The sequence below is a fragment of the Camelus dromedarius genome, chromosome 7 (assembly GCF_036321535.1).
Source record: "Camelus dromedarius isolate mCamDro1 chromosome 7, mCamDro1.pat, whole genome shotgun sequence".
Taxonomy (NCBI): domain Eukaryota; kingdom Metazoa; phylum Chordata; class Mammalia; order Artiodactyla; family Camelidae; genus Camelus; species Camelus dromedarius.
The window spans coordinates 5,271,861-5,290,511 of NC_087442.1; the positions used below are offsets into that span (position 1 = coordinate 5,271,861).

The 18,651-nt window shown below is 58.8% G+C and overlaps 1 protein-coding gene across 2 annotated transcripts in view; it reads left to right on the forward strand.

Moving 5' to 3' along the window:
* The first annotated feature begins 1,704 nt into the window (after positions 1–1,704).
* Positions 1,705–18,651, forward strand: part of KCNH2 (potassium voltage-gated channel subfamily H member 2) — a 32,853-nt gene continuing 15,906 nt past the window's right edge. Inside the window, exons 1-2 of one of the 2 annotated variants that reach the window (XM_064487208.1) lie at positions 1,705–2,171; positions 5,053–5,283. In XM_064487208.1, the coding sequence (XP_064343278.1) occupies positions 2,096–2,171; positions 5,053–5,283 (307 nt within the window). In that variant the 5' untranslated portion in view covers positions 1,705–2,095. The remainder of the gene's footprint in view (positions 2,172–5,052; positions 5,284–18,651) is intronic. The other variant, XM_064487209.1, reaches the window with a different exon arrangement.

Consider the following 18,651-nt stretch of genomic DNA (forward strand, 5'->3'; position numbering starts at 1 on the left):
AGACTGGGTTCCTTCTAGTATCCAGATGGGTTGATGTACCTGATGCCAGGTCACAGAGGAAGCGGGTTCTGTGCTACCAAAGGTCCTGGGCATCTTGAAGTGAGGGTGAAGAAGCTGCCGGAGGTGGAGAGGGCCGAAGGGATGACTGTACAGGCAAGAGCCTCTGGTCTTTTTTAGCATCAGCTGGTGGAGCCACCTCCTTCTCTCCCACTGGCTGCCTCCCTGAGTCACTGCCCACCCACCAGCAAATAAAAAAGGGGTGTCATCTGCTGGCCAATGGTCCCATCTGGCCCCAGGGTTCGCCCCTACTTGTTCCCGGGTGGCAGGTGAAAGTCTAGGCAGGGTGGTCTCACTGGGACCTCTTCCTCTGGCCTTTTGCCTTCCAGGCTCTGCTGCTTTCTCTGTCCTTTGTTCCTCCCCTCCCTCCATACCCCATGATGGTTCTCCCCGGCGACAAGACCCACCCCCTTGCTCCAAGGACAGAGGCAGCTGCAAGCCCTCAGGGGCCCTCACATGGCCCCATCCATCTCCCAGGTCTCTGATCCGGGCTGCAGGGGAGGGGACCCGCCAGCAGCTGCTCAGTGGCCGACTCCTCCCCACTGGCCAGCTCAGCTGTCAACACTCGCCTTCCGGCCCTGAGTGTCCTGAGGCCCTGCCTGGCTGCTCAGGCTGGGGACATTGCGCCCCGGAGACCCTCCGTTAGACCCAGGCGGGCGATGGGCAGGAGGCGGGCAGACACCCTGCCTGCCCTTGAGCATCCTCAGGCCTCCTTGCCTAAATAAGGGAGCTGCAGCTGGAGTGAGCCAGCTGGCCGGGGGGAGGGGCCTGCGGCTAGGCCAGGGTTTTCCGAGGGGCTGGGCCGCCGCAGCGCCGCAGGGCCCCGAGCCCGCCGATTGGGCCTGCACTGCTGGCCCCGCGCTGCAGAGGGAGGGCGGGCCCTTCGCACGAGGGGATCCCCAGGCTGGAACCTCGCGTTCAGGGTCTTCTCTTTGATCCCGCAGCTAGGAGGCCGTAACTCCTGTCAGAATGTCCCTCTGTGCAGGAGGGCCTGGAATTACCCCAGAGAGGGCTGTGTGTGTGTGTGTGTGTGTGTGTTTACGTTGGGGGAGCGCCCCTGCTGTGGGTGTGTGCCCCTCCTAAATCTCACCCACCCTGATCTCAAATGTTGGTGGCCAGGGGCCTACAGATTGTCCTGCCCTTCACACTTCTCGGGTCTCCCCTGACCCTGTGCTCGTCCTCCCCGGGCCCAGGCCTCGCCTATGTCACCAGTATTGGTTATGGAGCGCATGCTGTGTGTCTGAGCCTGCCTGGCATGGTGGGGGAGCAGGGCATAAGGGACTTGCCCTCTCCCTTCAAGTCAGGTTCCTCAGTCCTCCCAGTCCCGGGTGGCTAGGTGGGTGGAGTGGGGGGGGGGGTGCGGGATTCCCAAGACTCCTCCCTGACCGCCTCAAGGCGCCGTCGCACCTGTCCTCATAGTTCCCCTACCTAAGGGTCCCTTCCCCCTCTTGGGGCGCGCGAGTCCCGGGGGCTCCTGGGCTGAGCGAGGGGCTGGGGTAGGGGGAGCCCTCGACGCGGCTCAGCCAATGGGAAGGGCGGGCGCGCGGGGTGTGTGGGGGGAGAGGGCGGCGCTGCGGGCGCGCGGCTGGCGGGAGGGGGCCGGGAGGCGGGGGCCGGAGCCCGAGGGGCGCGCGCCGCGTTAACCCTTCCGCGGCCGGGCCGAGCCGCAGGCGCAGCCCGAGCCGCGGGCGCCGGAGCGGCTGTCCGCGCGGCGGGCGGGAGCCGGGAGCCTGGCGCTCGGGCGGGTGGAGCGCAGCGCGGGGACGCGGCGGAGCGGAGCCTGCGGCTCGGCTGGGGCCGGCAGACAGGTGTGCGGGCGGCCGGGCGGCCCGAGCTCAGGCAGCTCCAGGCCAGGCCCGCGGTCCGGAGCCGGCGCCGAGCGGGGACCTCGCGCCCGCAACCCAGTCCCGGCCCCGCCCGTGCTCTGCTTGGCCGCGGGGCGCGGGGATCACGGCCGGGCCGGGCCACCCGAAGCCTGTGCTGGGCCGGGCCGGGCAGGGCCGGGTGGGGGCCCGCCCGGCCCGCCCATGGGCTCAGGATGCCCGTGCGGAGGGGCCACGTCGCGCCGCAGAACACCTTCCTGGACACCATCATCCGCAAGTTTGAGGGCCAGAGTGAGTGGGGGAGGGGGCCGGCGGGGAGGGGGCTCTGGGGGCGGGCCGAGCTCTCCAGAGTGTAGATGGGGGGCGTGCCCGGGCCGTGTGCATCCAGTAAGTGAGAGTCAGTGGGGGCTGGTGGCCCCAAGGCGCTGGCCAGGGGTCGCGGGGGCAAGGCTTGGTGCTGGGGGCCGGGGGCTTGGGGCCAAGGGGCCTGGTGTTGGGGCACAAGGTAGGAGGCTCAGCTTATGTTTTCGGTATGGGGAGAGTGAATGTAACACCCTGAGTGTGCAGGGAAGGGAGGTGGGATGGGAGGGTGCAGTTATCTCTAACTCTGGGTGTCTGGAAGTGGATGGTGCTGTGTGGACACAAGAACAGAATGTATACGGTCCAGACTGTGGGACCCTAAGAGCACCGTGCCCATGCTGATTGTGTTGCTAGAGACTGAAAGCCAAACATGCGGGGTCAGTGCCCAGTCTGCTCTTGGGTATGTGTGGCGTGTGTATGTGTCTCCCATGAGTTTGACCCTGCCCGGGCAGTGGAGGGGGAGCGTGTCTTTGACAAGGCTAGGAACTGTGGGCTCTGGGGTGAGAGGGAATCAGGGCTGAAGCTGGGCTTTGGGGGTCTAACAGGCTCCATGCAGTGACCTCAAGTTGTTGATTTTCCTGTCCCGAGCCCCTTTATGGGGTCTACAGCACCTCAAATGCTGGCCCAGTAGGAGAGGCTTCCAGAAGTGTCCCAGGCTAGGTGAATGTTCTGTGTGTGGTTGTTTGCACCCTCCTGGCATGCGTGTTTGCCCCCAAGGCTGCATGTGCCATGGTGGGTGTGACTGCCAAAGGCCCTGGGAGCGGGTGACATTCCTTGCCCATGACCCTGTGAGCACAGGACAACATGTGCTTGTAACTGTGGTGGGGGGAGGGAGGGGTCAGTTAGATGGGCAGCATTGTCTGAAGCAGAGGAACAAGATGATCCTGAGGGGGAGGAGACTGACGTGGCGGAGGGCGGTGAGGCTGGGGCTTTCCTTCCCACAAGCTCCGAGAGGCTGTGCAGGCACGGGAAGAACCTGGGCTAGGAGTTGGGGGCCTGCCTTCTGGCCTCACCTCTGCCACTGACTGCTATGTGACCTTGAGTGACTCTCTTCCTTGTCCTAGTCTCAGTTTCTCAGTTTCCTGGGAAGGAGGGGGTGGCCAAAGGACCTGGATGTGAATGGGGGTCTGTGGATGCAAGAACAGAACGTACATGGCCCAAACTGTGGGACATATCAGGTTCCTTCTGTCTCAGAATTCCAGGAGCTCAGGGAAGGAGGTGGGGGTGGGGCCTGCCTTCGAAGAAACTCACTCTTCTCTCCAGGCCTGGGAGTAGGGGGTGGCCAGGTGGCTGTTCCTCTCAGAAGCTGGCGCGTGTGTGGCTTGTACTCGGGATTGCCCTGGGCTCAGGTGGAGATGGAGGCTTGGTCGGGGATCTTTTCCTGTTGACAGGGAGCCCTGCCTTCTGGGGTAGATGGCTGCCCGATAGTTATGGGGGGCCTGGAGAACTGACCTAAAGATGACCTGACTTCAAAAGTAACTTCCTGGAAGCCAGGGTAAGGATGGGGGAGAAGGCAGGAGGAGGCCATGCAGCAGCCTGGGCCCTGCCCATGGGATTGCCCAGGGCTGCAGCCTGAGGGCTGTGCCCACTGGGAAGGGACAGGGCAGAGTTCCGATTCTTACTGAAAGCCCCAGCATTAAAGGCCAAAGTGCCTGGAAACCTCTATGTTTATAAAAAGCTCTTATCCACAGAGCATCTTTCCTGGCACAGCTGGGGCTGCTGCTGCTGCCTGCTGCTCACCCATCAGCCTGGCTTCTGGGGCAGGTGTGATGGGGGTGAGCCAAGTCTAGCTGCAGTAGGTCCGTTGGGGCTTCTCACCTTAATGGGGCCAAACTAGGAAGGCCTCACATCCTTGGGGGAGACCCCCTTTTCTGGGTCTGTCTCCTTACTAGTGAGCCACTCTCTCTGGCTGGCCCTGACCTCTGGGTCTTTCCAGGGTTTGGAGCTGCAGGTCGCTTTCCTTGCTCTCTATGACCTTGGGCTTCTGCTTGTGACCCTCAGCTTATTCCTCACCTTCTGCCAGAAAGGTTCCAAAGCTGGGTCTGTTATTTACAAGCTGCAAGATAAGGGCATGTTCTGAACTTCTTTTGAGTCTGTTTCTTCATCTATAAAATGAGGATAGTGGCCGGGTTATCAGAGTATTAAATGAGAGAACGAATCGTAGATGCTCATGTGGTACTACTTTCCTCTTCCTCTTTGGTACGCCCACTCCCCAGCCCCTGACTGCCCTTGGAGGGGGCGCAGAAGTCCCAGGAAGTACTGACCTGGCAGGGTCCGCAGATACTTGGGGGAGTGATTTCCTAGGGATCCCCGGGGTAAGGAGTGCTCAGGGAGCGCCTCTCAGTCTAGAGGGCAGGGGTCAGGAATAGAAGCCGGAGCCGGTGCAAAGGGAAGGCTGGCCGCCATCTCTGGCCCTTCCCAGGATCCCTCTCCAGGCCCAGTGTTTATCCCTCCGCCGCGGCTGCTGACACGCGTTGCTGACACCCGCCCAGGCTGGCCTCGGCCCCGGGCGCGGAGGAGCGGGGCGGGGGGGGGGGGGGCGCAGCTGGCAGCCCGCCCGGGGGAAGCCACGCAGCCAGCCCGCGGGCCGGGCGGGGGAGGGGGCGCGCCACTCGGCCGTCCCCAGCCGTGGCACCTGTGTCAGGGCACAGCTGCGTTCGTCCCTGCTGGGGACCCCAGTCCCTGCTGTGCTTCCTGGGGCGAGGAGTCCCCGGGGGTGGGCAGCTGTGTGTGACAAGAGAATGCGGGGAAGGTCTGGGAGCCGGGCAGGCTAGGGTCCCTGCTCACGTGCCCTCTAATCTCCGCCCCCCAGGCCGCAAGTTCATCATAGCCAACGCTCGGGTGGAGAACTGCGCTGTCATCTACTGCAACGACGGCTTCTGCGAGCTGTGCGGCTACTCACGGGCCGAGGTGATGCAGCGGCCGTGCACCTGCGATTTCCTACACGGGCCGCGCACGCAGCGCCGCGCCGCCGCGCAGATCGCGCAGGCCCTGCTGGGCGCTGAGGAGCGCAAAGTGGAGATCTCCTTCTACCGGAAAGATGGTAGGCGGGGGCTAGGGGCGGGGCCGCGGCGAGGGGTGGAGGCACGGTGGGGGCGGGGCCGAAAGGCCGTGTGTAGGGGTGGGGCCGTGGGTAAGGGTGGGGACCGTGGGTTGGGGGCGGCCTGAGGTTGGCTGGATCCCGGGTGGGTTCCATGGGGGCGTGATCCCAGCAGGGACCTTTGCTGTGCGCCAGGCGGGAGGCGCGGGCTGGGCGTTGGGGCTGCAGGGCGGACTGGGTCTCTACTTAAAGCACTCTGGTGGGATGGTTTACGGGGTGACCAAGAGGCTGCTTGGCTGTGGGTCCTGTGCCTCTGGTTCCTTCCTCCCTAGGCAGATGTGGTGGGCACCTTGAGCTAGGTGGGTTGGAGTTTGACGGCGCCGGGATGGCAGGTGCGTGCATGGACGGAGGTAACAGAAGTCCAGGCCGGCGGCTGGGCGCTGACCTCCGGCCACAGGCCTCTAGTTACCCTAGGACAGCCCCTGCCAGGTGACTGGTCTGGGGAGTTGTCGCTGAGGGCGAGCCGGGGAAGGGCGGCAGGACTCTGGCTCGCTCTCTGCTGCCCCTCTCCTGCCCCCTCTCTCTTGCACTTCAATTGCACCTGGCGGGAGGTGTGTGCCTCTCCCCACAACCTCAGTTCCCTTTGTCTCATCTTTTGAGCGCCCCGCCCACCACCTTCTCCTGTGCCAGGTGTCTCTGCTCAGCCACCGCTTCCCGGCCCAGCTGCTGTGGGCTTCCGGAGAGCGGATAAACAAACCCTGAGTGGAGCTGCTCCCATACCTCCAGCCCTGGCGGGGTGGGCTCTGCTCAGGGAGGGCCGTGCAGCAGGTCTCTGGGGGACCTGCAGTTATCCGAGACTGGGGAGGGGGTTCCAGAAGTTGCCACTGGACTTTTGCTCACCAGCATGTATCTGATGAGCATTTACGGAATCCTTGTGAGCTGGGTGCAGCAAGAGCAGTGTTAAGAGACAGATGAGGTCCGTGCCCGCAGGGAGCTTACCTGCTGTAGACAGCACTGTCTGTCTCCCTCTGGGGCATAGTGAGCCAGCAGCCCCTGTATGCCCTTAGCCCTGTACCTTGGAACCTCCCCTGAATGCTCAGGGTTGGCTGAGGCTGCCCTGCAAAGGCTTACACCCCCCTGCTTTTGCAGAAGTGCACAGTTGAGATCCCTGGATAGCATTAGATGGGAGATGGTCTCTGGGGCCCTTGGGAGAGGGTTTGCTTGCAGCAAGTGGGCATTCTGGCTGGAGGCAGCGGCTGGGAGACTGGAGGCAAACTCTGGAAGGCAGGGCCTTCTGTGCAGCTTTTCACTGATGTCTCCCCGGAACCTAATCAAAACAGATCTGCTTTAATATCTGTCTGCTCATCTAGTACTAGCTAATGTTGGTGGGTGCCTTTTATCCACTGGACCCTGAGCTAAATGTTTCACTTGCATTATCTCATGGGCTCTTCACAACAACCTTGGGAGGTGGATACTGTTTTTTCCCCTCCATTTTATGGATGAGGAAACTGGAGTTCAGGAAAATTAAGAAACTTCCCTCAAAGACACACACACCTAGAAAGTGCAGGGCTGGGAATGGAACCATGTCTATCTGATCAGAGCCCTGTCCACTCTGCTCTGCTGTCACAGATTAAAAATGACACAAAATAGTTATAGGTATGCCTATGTACTGCACGTTACTTTATGTACACATTTATTTTGAAAGTTTGCAAACCGTTGATATAATGAAAAGAATGTGAATGCCCAAGTCCTGGATTCAGGTCTAACACCAGAGATTCTATGCTATGGGCCAAGCTGGTTACTGCCTTGAGCCTGTTTCTACTTCTGGGTTAGTGTGCCTGCTGGGCCGCTTGGCATCTGGGGCCTGAGTGCTTCTGTCTTCGCTGTAGTGTGAGTGAGGAGCTGGCCCTCCCTCCTGCCCCAGGCTGGTGACTTCTGAAGAGGATGGCCATGGGACCCCTTCTGCAGAGGTGCTATCATGGAATCTTGGTGACCTCGCGGATCGCCTAATCCAGTCCACTCAAGTTACAAATGGAAAAACTGAGAAGCAGAGGTCAAGTTACCAGTGAATCCGTGGAGGGAGTGGGGCTAGAACCCAGGCCCCCCACCCAAGTTCAAGCTCTTTCCCCACTCCAGGTTACTACTCCAAATGGGGCTGTGACCCAGAAAGTCATATGCCAGCCATCTCTGCCTGCCCCCTTCTCTGCTGTCACCTAGTTTCCATGGGAATCAGGTATCTCCTGCCGGCCCATAGGCTGGCCTTGTCCCTCAGGCTTTGTGGGCCCCTACTTGTCCTGGCCCTCCAGGCCTAGGGTGCAGAGATATTTCCTCTGCCTTCCCTCCCTCTCCCTCTGTGCAGTCCCTTGGGCAGGTCTCTGTGCCTGACCTGGGCTGTGTGTGTGTGTGTGTATGAGCATGAGCTCACAGCTTTGTGCATGGGCAGAGGAGAGAGGCAGAAGTGAGGAATGCTGATTCCACCTCTTGTTTCTGTCCAGGCCTTTCTCAGGGTCTCGGTCCGGGCCAGCCACAGCAGAGTGGGTCCCTGGGCTTCAGCCCCGGGGAGGTGGGTGGCTGGGGAGGAGGCGGGACCTTTTGCTGGCAGGCGCCACTGAGGACAGCTGTGCTGTATCGGTGCCTCTAGGCTAGCTCTGTGGAGTGTCAGGGCCTGGAGCCAGACAGCCCCATTATTTAGCTGCTGGGGCTGCTGGGAGGTTGGGAGGCCGGACTTGGGGGGTGTGGACTGGACATGGGGTGCCAAGGGCTCACTGGCCCTGTGTTCCTGCCCCTTCATGTCAGGCCGGGATTAAGGTAGAATTGGGAGCCGGGCCCCCGCAGCATGGGGCTGGCAGGTGGTGGCATCCCTGTGGGGCTCTGGGCGTTGCCTTGGTGGCCGGTGATGCCGGGCACACCTGCCCTCCCACATTGCACTGGAGTAGGCCGTGGGCCTCTTTGAGCACGGCTCCTCCTCATGTGCTCCCCTCTCTGCCAGGCCTCATGGAGGTCCCCTGCTCTCTGTCTCTTGTGTTCTCTCTGCTCTTTGTTTGCATCTCTCTGCCCCGCCCCCCCCCGCCACACTCAGCGTCTGCCTGTGCCCATGGTCTCTGTCCCTCTCTCTCTCCCCACGGTCTTTACCGATTTCTCCCTGCAGCTGTCTCTCTTCTTCCCTCCCTCCAGCACCCCTGAAGTTTCCTCTTTGCCACTCTCCCTTTGCCCTGGTGTCTTCCGCCTCTCTGGGCTCCATCTGGAAGTCTCTGTCTGGCTCCCCGTACCTCTGCCTGTCCTGGCCTAGTCTCCATGTCCCTGTGTCCCCGGGAGCCTGTGTGTGGGTGAGGATGGTGGTGTCTCTAGAGAAGAGTCTGTCTGCTTCTCCATTCCAGTTGCAGGCTGGTTGTCATGGTAACAGGGTCAGAGGGCCCCCCACTGCAACAGTTGAGCTGTGGGCTGGGGGAGGGTTGGAGACCAGAGGGCCAGCATGCTCCCCAGCACCCTCAGAGCCCATGGGGAGCCAGAGACCCAGAGGTGGCCCCACACCCACTGGTCTGTGGTCCCCAGACTCAGACTTCAGCTTCCCAGGTGCTTGTGCAGGTACTCTTGGCACCAGTGCCATTCCTCTGGGCCTCCTGTGACCTTCCACACACTCCGGGCCATTTCCTTATCTCTTCCCTGGTCCCTGAAATCAGACTCCTCACTGTGAGGCTCCCACACCACGCCCTTCTGCATTGTGGCCCCGAGCTCTGACTCTCACTGCCCTCCGTCCCCACCAGGCAGGAACCTGATTGTCAGGTCCCCAGACCGCCACCAGTCTTGGTTGCTGGTGAAGGGGTATGTTGAGGCCGGCAGGCAGGTCAGGTGGAGACTGGCGCCTGGGTGTATTCTGCACCCTTAAGATGGAGCCGACCGGGGTGACCCCCAGAGGAACGCGGTTAGACACAGGTAGCACTTTTCTTGGACAGGAGAGTGGGGAAGCCATTAGGGGTCTCCCTCCACCTTGGGCCTTTTGGTCAGGGCCTGGGGCAGCTTGGAGTCAGGTGGGGGAGAGCACCTGCTCCGTGGTGGCCAGGAGCGGGGCGGGGCTGCCTCAGGGCCCAGCTGCTTTCCCTCCGCAGCTCCAGGGGCTCCCTTGTGGGGGGGGGGTCATTCCTGAGCGGGAGCAGGGTGCCCTGTTCTGCTTGGGGCTTCCTGTCCCAGCTCCACCCTGGGGGCGAGGCAGGCCTGCCATGACTGAGGGTGTGTGGGCCACTCCTGCTCTCCTCTGGGGTCTGGAGAGTGTCGGGAGGGTGGCTCCTCCGTGTTGTGTCTGCTGTAGCCCCCGAGAGGAGCTATGTAAATATTTGTGCAGAGCCGTCTGGGATGGGAGCAGAGTTTGATGGTGGCCTTGGGCTCTGGGGAGGGGGGCTGTGGGCAGCAGGGGGGACCAGCATAGGGGTTGGAGTGTGAGATGGGTGAGACTCTGCCTCTCTTCTGCCCAGAGGTGGCTTCCAGGGTGGCAGGACTTGAAAGGTTCCAAGAAAGTTCTTTCAAAATTAAGTATCTTCCCCGAAGGGGCCTGAAATGCCTCTGTTAGGGAACCCCTTGCTTGGGCTGAGAACGAACCTTTTTCTTTAAAAAGACATTCTCTGTCATCACCCCTCCCCTGTAAGCAGGGAGGGACGTGGAAATAGCTAGCCTTCAGTGTGAAGGAGTTTAACAGAAACTTTCCTCCCTGCTGTGGGGTCAGGGCCAAAGAGGGGGCACGGAAGGCCACCTGGGGCCAGTGATGAGTATGGGGGGGGGTCTGGATGAACCGCTGTCCCCCTAAAGTCCCTTCCTGTCCTTAGTCCAGGGGCCCATAAAGATCTCCATCTTGTGAACTGTGAGTGGCCTCAAGTGGACTCCTCTCCATTCCTACCAAGTGTCCAGGGACTAGAAGCACCTTGAGGGCAGGGCGGTATCTTCTCCTTGACCCACCATCACCCTCGCCCACAGTTGTGGTTGAGGCTGCCATGTCTGACTCCCCCACTAGATTATAAGCTCTGTGAGGGCAGAGAGTGGCCTGCTTTGTTCTTTGTTGTATCTGTGTGTGTACTGCAGAGTGGGAGCTCAGTTCATGCTTGCTGAATGAGTGAATGAATGAATGAAGTGGGCAGTGTGCTGTGTTGCAGAAACCCTATCCTGGGAGTCAGAGTCTTGGGAGCAATTTCTGGTTTAGTTACAGACTTGCTGTGTGGCCTTGGACAAATCACTTCCCATCTCTGGGCCTTGGTTTCTCCCTCTCTGAAAAGCCTTAGAATAACAGAATGCCACGGCTGGGAGGGATCTTAGTGGATGAGGAGGCTGTCAGGGCCAGAGGAAGGTGGGTCAGGAAGAGGTGGACTGAGGTGGCCACTTAGAGAGTTTGGAGAACTCCAGCCCAGCTGAGTGTGGGGGATGTTGTGGGCTGCAGGGAAGGTACTGGGGATTCTCACCCTCCCCGCCTCAGAGATGGACCAAGGAGGCCCGGACCAGGGAGCTAAGCTGGGGGAGGGGACGATGGCCGCTGCATGACCAGCTCTCACAGGCTCCCTCACTGTTGTGACTACACTTGTAGTTTGCAAGCTGGGACACACGCTTTGTGGCAGGTGGTCCTTAGACTGGGGAGGCCTCCTCTCCATCATTTTACGGGAGTGAAATTCTCACTTGGAAAGGCTAAGGGGACTTCCCCAGCTGGCAGGTGCTTGGGTGAGAATTCCTATCCAGTGTTTCTCTTTCCACTCGAGTCCTGCCCAGCATGGAACACCACCGCACAGGCTGACTTGCCTCAGAGGGCCATTTTTCGGCATGATGGTCTCAAAGCCCCAGGAAATTTGGGTGTTAGCTTGGGCTCCCAGAGCTGCAATTCCTCATTCGCTAAGTGGGATCATAACACCTGTCCTCTTGGGTACTGCTGGGAGAGGTTCAGCAAAAAGAGAATAGAGGCAGGGCAGTATCGAGTGCCAAGGCTCTTGGCACCCTACTTGCCATTAGGCAGGGCATCGCCCACGCGGCCACAGGTCCTGGCCAACCAAGGAATTGAGCCGACTCAGGGCCGCAGCATCCCTGTTCCCTACAGCTCTCACTCCTTGCCCTGCACCCGGCTTCTGCATGCGTGTGTGTGTGTGTGTGTGTGTGTGTGTGTGTGTGTGTGTCTCTCTCTCTCTCTCCCCCCCACCCCAGGCTTTTGCTGGCCCCAGCTCCTGCCTCCTCCCTAAATCGTGGAAACCAAGATATTCGTGTTACTGGTTTTTTCTTTCTCTTTCATTGGTTTTTCTCCTTTTTCTTTTTTTCTCACTCCCCATCCGTTAGTTCCCCTTCCCTTAGGCAACCATTCAAATGTACTTCCTGTGAATGTGTTGCTTGCATATGTTCTTGCAAAATGTGTGTTTTGTCTGGCTGCATGTAGGTTTAATTTATGTAAATGATATGTGCTATATATTGTATTCTGGTGTTCACTTTTGTTACAAAGGAGTACGCCTTTAAGTCCAGCCAGGTTGCTCCTTGACACTGAGTCCGTAGCGTCATATTCTGTGGGGTGCTCCCACCTCATTTCACCTGTCTGCTCTCCTGGAGAGGGCCCTCCACATTGTCTCTATAAATGATGCTGCAGTGAACATCCTTGTCCATGGCCCCTTTTGGACTCATGTAGGGATGTTTCGGGGATTCATCCCCAGGGGTGGCGTTGCTGGGTCACAGGGTACGTGGACATGCAATTCAACCACGCACTGTCCAGCTGTAACCAGCAGGGTTGTACCTATCACCGCACTCCCACGCAGAGCAAGGGATTTCTATTCCCCCGCATCTCTGCCACACCTGGCATCATCGGCTGTTCTAATTTTTGCCAGTGCAGTGGGTGAGAGTGATACCTTGCTGCTTTAATTTGCATTTCTTTGATTTCATGCGAGTCGGAGCATCTTGTTGGTAGCCGTTCAGGTTTCTCTCCCGCGAGTTACCTGCTCATATCCTCTGCTCATTTTTCTATGACGCTGCTGCCTTTTGTTCTTGTTGCTTTGCCAGAGTTGCTTATGTAGTCTCGAAATACAGATGTATGCAGTTAAATATCCAGCACGTATTCTGGATATTATTTCCTGTTGAATCAAGATATTGCACATATCTGCTCCCGTTCAGTCATCTGTTAAATTTATCCAACAAAGATACTTCCTTTTGATACAAAGTCATGGATTTTGAGCTTTGTTTGTGCTTTTGAAGTTTTGTTTAAGAAATTCCTCACTATTCCAAGGTTGCAAAGGTCTATGTTTTCTTCTATTAACTTAATTGTTTTACCTTTCTCAGTTGGGTCTTTGATCCATCCTGCCTACCGCTGTCTGTGGTGTCAAACAGGGATCAAGTTGTATTTTTTCCATATACTGAGCCAATTTTCCCAACACATCTAGTAAACAGCCTGTTCTTTTCCACTGACTTATGGGGCTACCTTTATTACCGGTTAATTTCCCATATATCCATCGATCTGTCTTTGAACTCTTTTGTTCCAAATATTTATTTGTCTGTTCTTGCATCAAAACCACATTAAAAATATGGCATTTAGTATGTCTCAGTATCTGGAAAGGCAAAGCTTCCCTCTCTGTTCATCTTTTGAAGGTTGACACAGATATTGTGGACCTCTCTTCTTCTTTGTAAATTTCAGAGACAGTTTATCAAGTTCCTGGGAAGAAAAACCCCACTAGGATCTTAATTGAAATTAGGTTGGTTTGGTAGGTTAATCTGGGGAGAATTGACATCTTTGTAATATTTGTCCCATCCAAGAGACTGGAGTGGCTCTCCATTTATCAGATCATTTTTGCATCTTTTATTAGTTTAAGGTTTTGTTTTGTTTTTCCCCATAGAGGCCCTGTGCATTCTTGGTCACTTCCTAGATATTTTATAGTTTTTGTTGCTATTATGAAAGAAATCTTATTTTCCACTACCGATTCTAATAGCTTAATGCTGGTGGAGAGAAATGCTGTGTGTTTTGTGGGCCGATCTTATATTTGGCAGCCTTGCTGAGTGAACTCTCTTATCAGTTAGTGCTAATGGTTTATCTGTTGATTTTATTGGTTCTCTAGGGAGATGATCCTATCATTTGCGAATAATGCTGGTTTCCTCTTTATGCCTGGGTCACTGCCGTATGTGTTGATGCTGGAACATTCCATCTGCCTTTTCAGCAGGCTCTCACATGTACTTGTGTTTATTTGCTGGAGACCCTCCAGTGTCCTGTAAGGTGGGTGAGTCAGGGAGGAATTGCAAGTCTCGGTTTAATGACCAAGAAGCTGTGGCTGACTGGGTGACCGATGGGACAGGGCTCTCTCAAAGCGTCCCTAGGCTCTCTGGGATATGCTGGGAGCCAAGGTGGGAGCGCCGTTTGAGAAGCTCGCTGAGCCCTGGAGGAGGGCAGGGACCTCGGTTGTCTCCTGGTGGACCACGGCTCTTTGTATCCTTGCCACCCGTGGCTGGGTGGTCAGCTTCCATGTTCTGTGCTGTTGACTGGATTTCACAGTGCTTCAGCAAAAGACATCACCTAATTCCCATGGGGGTTCTCACTGCTGAGGGTGGGTTTGAAATGGGCAAATCCTCTTGTGGAAGGACAGTCAGTGCCCCTGGATCTGAAAGGGAGCTTAGAAGGTGGGGAGATGGCCCTGGCCACACCTGCCATCAGCACAGGTCACTGCCCGGAGTCCACAGTCAGTCCCTGGACACCTGCTTACCCAGTACCTCCTGTGAGGCCAGCCCCACCCTGCCCTCAGGGCTCTGGGGGGAGGGAGGAAGCTTACCCCGGAAGCCATGCACAATCACCTCCCACATGAGGGATCTAGTTTGAGAAGAGTTCTCAATGAGAAACGTCCCTGTGGGCCAGGTGGAGCAGTCAAGGAACTCTTTGTAGAGGGGGCCTTCGGGGCCTAGAGGGTTGGGAGGAGCTAGAGAGAAGCCGGGTGGGGCCGCGGGGAGTGGGAGGGTCTGGTGAAGCTGGGGTGTGCTGGAGGGGGCGCCCGGACCCGCCTGCTGGGGACTTGGCCAGTCTGTGTGTCCCGGGATGGGAGGCCCAACTGGGAGAGCAGGCTGAAGGATGTGTGGGTCGGGAACAGGGGATTCTGAAAGATTCTGTGGAGGGACAGGCTCCAGGAAGCAGGAGGAGGGAGGTTAAGTGTGGAGGCCTCAGGGAGGCGGGGAACGGGATGGAGCTGTGAAGAGAAGCTTTCCCCGAATAAACATGGCCTGGTTTCACCTTCCTGGGCTTCTGTGGAGCGGGGCAGGGGTGTGACTCCAGTTTATAGACTACGAGGCTGCATCCTCAGAGGTCGAGTGGGGCTGAGCCCCAGAGATTTTCTAGAAAGAGCTCTTCTCCCGAGGACGTCACAGTGGCTTCAGGGAAAGACAGCACATACAGGCCACCTGCAGGGGTGTGGGTGTTAGTCTGGATGACTGCACAGGCCCTCTGTATGGCCCTATGGGTCTCTGCGAAGGTGTGAGGCTGGAGGGGTGGCGGGAGGGTCTGTCTGGAGATGCTTCCTCTGTATGAGCTGGGGTCTGGATTGTGGCTCCCCATCCCTGTCCTGCAGTGAGTATCTGCGGGCGAGTCTGTCCCACTCAGCTCCTGGAGTCAGGATAGGATTGCCCCCACCCCGTCTGTTTCACACACACACACACACACACACACACACACACACACACACACTTAGGCACACCCATTCACTGGATGGCCTCTCAGGCGTCCCTGCTCCGTCCCTTGGGCCTGCAGTGTCCCTGGCCCTCTCTGGGCCCCTGTTGCCCATGAGAGCGGTGTTAGCGACACGGTGGCCCCCGGCCAGGAGCAGCTCCTGCTGCATCTTCCTGTCGCCGCCACCAGGCTAAATATAACCTGACACTGCACAGCCCTGGGCCGCCGCCGGAGACAGCCTCTGCCTGGGGGCGGACAGGCCAACTGGAGCCCCAGCCTCCTGCCCTCAGCGTGACTTTGGGCCCAGCTCCTCCTGCTCCAGCAAAGCAGGAGGGCGACTAGGGTGAGGATGGCTGCCTCCCCGAGGTCACCTTCCCTGCAAGGACCCGGCACCCTGCCTTGTTACAGCTCTGGATGCTTCCACAAGGCCATCTGTCATCTCATCTGGCACCTGGGGCAGGAATCACTTGTCCCTGCAGTACCCCTAGGGAGTCTGAAGCTCAGAGAGGTGGGTGGCCTGCCCACAGTCACACAGCAGTTGCCTGGGTCTCTTGAGGGTCAGGGCAGATCAGCTCAGCTCAGTCCTCAGGATCCCTCTCTCTGCCATCTCATTCTGGACTCCGAGCCAGGGAACCTCGTCTCAGGGAGGGTGGGCACCCCAGATGCTTCACATGCATGTGCTCAGTTAGTGTTCGAGGGGCTGAAGAGCCGCCTTCGAAGGAGCTGTGATGGCACCTAGTTTGCAGATGAGCACCTGGAGACTCTGCCTGGGGAGCTTGTCCAAGGACACTCAGGCCACCTGCAGGCCTCCCCTTCCCCTGCTGCCTGGTGCTGCCCTGAGAGATAAGGCCTCCCTGCAAAAGCAGAGGGCAGCTCTTGCCTGGGGCACAGCCAGGGGTGCCCAGAGTTGGGAAAGTGGGTTTGGGGCTGTCGGTGGGGCCTCTGGGTGGGTCGGGATTCAGGGTGGGGCAATGCCCCCAGGTGCACCGGCAGGCGGGGGTTGGCACCACGGGGAGCAAGCCAGCGTTGCATTCTGATGAGTGACGTTGCCCTTCCCTGGAGTCAGGAGGAACTGCGGCACCTGGCAGGTGGCCAGGCCTAGCTCTCTCGGGAGCCCCCCCAGCTGCCCCTTCCTCTTTTCCCTTCCTCAGTGGCCTGCAGTGAGCTGCATGACTTCTGTGGCTGTTATAATCTGAGACCCAGAGGAGCCTGTCAGTGTGCAGCTATCCATTCATGACTCCCCTCCTCTCCTGGTCTCCATCCCCGCAGGGCCCAGGGTGCCCTTAGCCCCAGAAGGCAAGCAAAGGCTGGGTGCCCAGCCTCCTCACCGAGACCCAGGTGTCTCAGCTGGGCCTGGGCCTGGGGGCTGTGAGTGGGGTGTTCTCCGGCTTCAGCCACATGGGCCAGGTGGCCTCAGGGGCCTCTCTGTTCCTGAACCCACCCCCCCAACCTGCATCTCCCACTCTTCCTCCTCCTCCTTTTATCAAGACCTCCCTTGGGTACTGGATGAGCTCCCTGGGGCTCGGGGGGGAGGGCAGGTGACTTGCCCAAAGTCATTCTGATGCCATGAGTAAAGGCTCCTTAACTCTTGTGCCTGTGCCCCACCCCTTTGCACCTGGGAACCCCACAGGCTTCCTGTGGGTGTGGCAGGGGTCCTCTCCGCTTGCTTTCTTCCAGTCGGTTCCCTCCTTCCCCCTCCTCCTGGTTCTGGCTGCCTCGGGAGTGTGGGCCGTGCCTGCCACAGAGCGGCTTTCGACGGAACTGCAGCCTCACCCGGCTCTGGGGTGAAGTCAGCCTCAGCTCAGAACCTGGTCTGGGGGGGGGGGGGGCGGGGCAAGTCGGAGGAGAAGAGGGGCAGAGTGCTGAGCAGGGTCTAGGGTGGGTAGGTGCAGAGCTCCTGGAGGGTGAGGCACCGTTCTGTGCATCCAGCGCCAGCCCAGCCACAGACTCTCATCACTTCTTTGCCCAAGGTCAGAGCCCCACCAATTTGTTTTGCACCCAGGCCCAGTTCTGGCTGCCCCTGTGTCCCACCTCTGGCCTGCTGACCTCCAGCTACCCAGAGGGACCCCTGCCCGCCATAATTCCAGCCAGTGATGGGATGGGGTGTGCTGAGGTCTGGCTGAAGAGCTTGGGGTGGGTATTGTGCTGGCTCACGGAAGTCCCAGCCAGCCAGGCAGGGTGGTGGGAGGCAGAGCCTGATGGGGCCCTGGTGAACGGGGGCCACCTGCTTTCCTTGCTCTTATGTCCCCTTGAAAACAGCAGCTGGAGCCTACTGCTCCCCTACCCTCCACCCCCCAAATCCTGCCCCAGCCATCAGGCAGAGCTCCAGTTCACATTTTTGGAATAACAGGGCTTTTACAGGGTTATTTGAAAGGGAAAATTCCTTGAATATTGACAAAGGGAGAGGACCAGGAGGGCTCCATGTGCATGTCTGTGGGTCTAGGGTTGGGGAGTGGGACTGGGCTGCTGAGGGGGGGCTTATATCTGGAGTTTGGGGGCCTGGCAGGGACTGGCTGGCAATTTGGGATGCTAGTGTCCTGGGCTGTCTGGGCTGCAGAGTGCAGCTCTGGCCTCTCTTGCTGGGAAGCTGGAATGAAGTGGGCATAGGTGCTGAGGCCTCGAGGTCAGAATCCTGAGGCTGTGCACTGGGGCAGGATCCCCAGGCCATCCTGAAGGGCTGCGCCCATTGGGGTTCCAGACTCTGGACTTATCTAAGATGAGTTTTCCAGCGAGGAATGAGGATCAGGGGCCTGGATCACTGGCTCCCAGGGGTGGGGTGTTGGGGGTCTGCAGGGTGAAGGTTTCCTGGTCTCTAGCCTCTCCTTAGTCCCTTTGAGGGCTAGTCCCTGTTCAGGCCGCTGCCGGCCATCACCATATTAGGGCATAAACTCTAGGCGGGCTGTCTGGGTGCCAAACGGTCTCCAGCTGGGCCCGGCCTCCTGCAGCTCCCAACACCACAGGCGGGCTTCAGCCGGGCCATGTCAGAGGCCGGAGGTCAGGGGACAGGAGCAGCTACTGGAGGGAGACCCAGAAAGAGCCCCCCAGCTCAGGTCCTGCAGGCCGAGCCATGAGTGTCTGGGATGCGGTGAGTGGAAGGGCTTTGGGGTGGGGCGGAGAATTCCTGGCCAGCCCCTCCCCTGGTCCAGCCCCCCTCATCCCAGTGCCACCCTGTTTCAGTTGGGTTCAGAGAATCTCCTTCCATGAGATAAATCCCACAGCTGTTAGAGGCGCTGATCTTCCCCTTCTCAGCTCTTTCCCCTGGAAAATCTTCCCTGAGCCTGGCCAGCATCTCCCAGGAATCAGGCCCTTTGTGCCTGGCCTTCTCAGGTCCAAGGTGAAGCTGCGGCTGCACTCCCCAGGGCTAGGTTGGCTGCCAGCCCCTCCAGGTTGTTGGTCTTGACTCATTCACCCCCCGCCACTTCCTCTCCACCAGTCTTGATTCTTGACTCCTTCCTCACCACTGCCCCCTCAGCATTAGCACTGGAGCACCTGCCGGCTGGTGCAGTGTTCTAGGCGCTAGGCTCTTCAGAGGGGATGCAGACGCTGGTGAGTTAGGCCCCTGCAGTTCAGAGAAGACATGAGCATGGGGGAGCAGAGACAAGGAAAGAAGTCTCTGCCCTGGCAAGAGAAGGAGATGAGGAAAATGCCTGGTCCCCACAGGGTCCGTGGAGAAAGAGGAACAGGATGTTAATGCGCCTTGTTGTATCCAGGAGGGCTTCCTGCAGGTG